The sequence below is a fragment of the Sinocyclocheilus anshuiensis genome, unplaced genomic scaffold (genome assembly GCF_001515605.1).
Source record: "Sinocyclocheilus anshuiensis isolate Anshui unplaced genomic scaffold, SAMN03320099.WGS_v1.1 scaffold2088, whole genome shotgun sequence".
Taxonomy (NCBI): domain Eukaryota; kingdom Metazoa; phylum Chordata; class Actinopteri; order Cypriniformes; family Cyprinidae; genus Sinocyclocheilus; species Sinocyclocheilus anshuiensis.
In genome coordinates this window covers 233785-235502 of record NW_015542460.1, presented here as the reverse complement: position 1 = coordinate 235502, position 1718 = coordinate 233785, and the positions used below count along the sequence as shown (strand labels likewise).

The following is a 1718-nucleotide window of genomic DNA, read 5'->3' as shown; positions in this document are numbered from 1 at the left end:
TATATATATATATATATATATATATATATATATATATATGCACTCAGCTCAGGATGAGTCGTTATGTAAAGTGGAAATAATTTCAGACAATGACAAACAATGTAAGCATCAAATGTAAGTTGTGTGCTGGGAAAAACACTCCTCACGTGTGAAACGACTCGCGTCTCTCAAAGCAGCTGTCTGTGTTTAATTCAGAGATCTCTTGTGCATCTGGTTCTGTAAAGAGCTTCTGTGCACAGACCCGACTAATCAATAATGAACTTTGTTGTTGATCATCTATGCATCGTGGTAGCCTGTCAATGACTAAATTAGCACTGAGACGGAGGATCTGTTTAGGGCTTGATTTCTAATGTGTCCTGTGTGTGTGTTTCTCTCAGGGTGTGTGTTTCGACGTCCCGGCCAACAAAGCAAAAGAGATGCAGGTATGACGAAGCGCTTGTGTGTTTGGAGTGGTTTGTAAAGCGACGCTCGAGGGACGTGTCTGTACACACGTCCAGCTGATCGTGAGCGTCTTCTGTGCTCTCGGGTTTCACTAGCAGACGCTTGCTTGTGTTTGCTGACTCGGCATGTTTTTGTCTCTGCAGGACAGATGGCAGGACGGCCGCCGCTGGCAGCTGAGCGTGGCCACAGAGCTCCCCGAGATGGAGCAGAGCATGCGGCCGAGCAGCGAGCGGTCCTCCGGCGGGTTCGGACGAGGACGCCGCTCGTTTGGCTTCAAAGGCAATAACAGTTCGGGAGGTAGAAGAGGACGAGGAGGTGCTCAGAAACGCAGCTTCAGCCAGGCCTTCGATTACTGATGTGGACTCTGATGGTCTGTCAGACTGTCATTTTTACTGCCGCTTCGCTCTTTACTCGGGCGTTAAGAACCATGAAATATGCTGATTGCTTTTACTTGCAGTTGTGCTATTTATACAACCAATCCCACTGATATTAAAGTGGTCTTTAAACTACACTGCGGCTGTGTTTCATTGCTCATAAGTAGGGCTGGGAACCGTGAGCAATTTATACGTTTCGGTTCGAAACGGTTCTGGTGCGACGCGTGACCAAGCGCTGTGAGCAGCCTTGTTTCCCGTAAAGGATGTCACAAACCAAATAACAGAAACGCCGCCCTGCCTCTTTAATTACTGAGCACATCGTTTCCCATGACGCACCGTGTCGCGTCTTTATCTGCCGAACACATCGTTTTCCACGACTGTACGCGCACTCGCGTTTTTGATAACTGTGCACGTTGTTTTGTCTGACTCTACATATACTGGCAGCATGCAACTCCTGCCGCCACTAAATTACATTATATTTGTCCCATATTGTCATTAATATAGGCTACATACTGACTTTAACTTGGACCACTAAATAAATAGACTGCTATTGTTATGCAAGTATGAGGGTTCGATTATTTAGTGTACAGGTCATTTCAAGAGTGATAAACAAAGTGATGGAAAATATTTATTTTCATGCATTTTAAATGTTTAAAAATGTGGAAACCACTCATTGCATCACACCATCTCCTGACTGCATTATTATTTGTAAAATAGGGGCTTTATGGAGTGTGTGTATACATGGTTATAAGTATAACAGCTAATATTTCATTAATTTAGGGAAATTAACAAGTGTCTTAGCCCTCAAGGGACTATTTGACCAACCAGCTTATTCCTGCTTGAAAAGCAAAATGTTATTGGTGTAAAAAACATCAACTTTGAAGCACATGTGATGGACTAGCA

At 43.9% G+C, this 1718-nt stretch overlaps 1 protein-coding gene across 1 annotated transcript in view; it reads left to right on the top strand.

The window, feature by feature from the left end:
* Positions 1–1338, top strand: part of LOC107693788 (nucleolar RNA helicase 2-like) — a 10910-nt gene extending 9572 nt beyond the window's left edge. Inside the window, exons 15-16 of the mRNA XM_016493299.1 lie at positions 378–422; positions 585–1338. Coding sequence (XP_016348785.1) covers positions 378–422; positions 585–797 — 258 coding nt within the window. The 3' untranslated portion in view covers positions 798–1338. The remainder of the gene's footprint in view (positions 1–377; positions 423–584) is intronic.
* Positions 1339–1718: the final 380 nt, after the last annotated feature.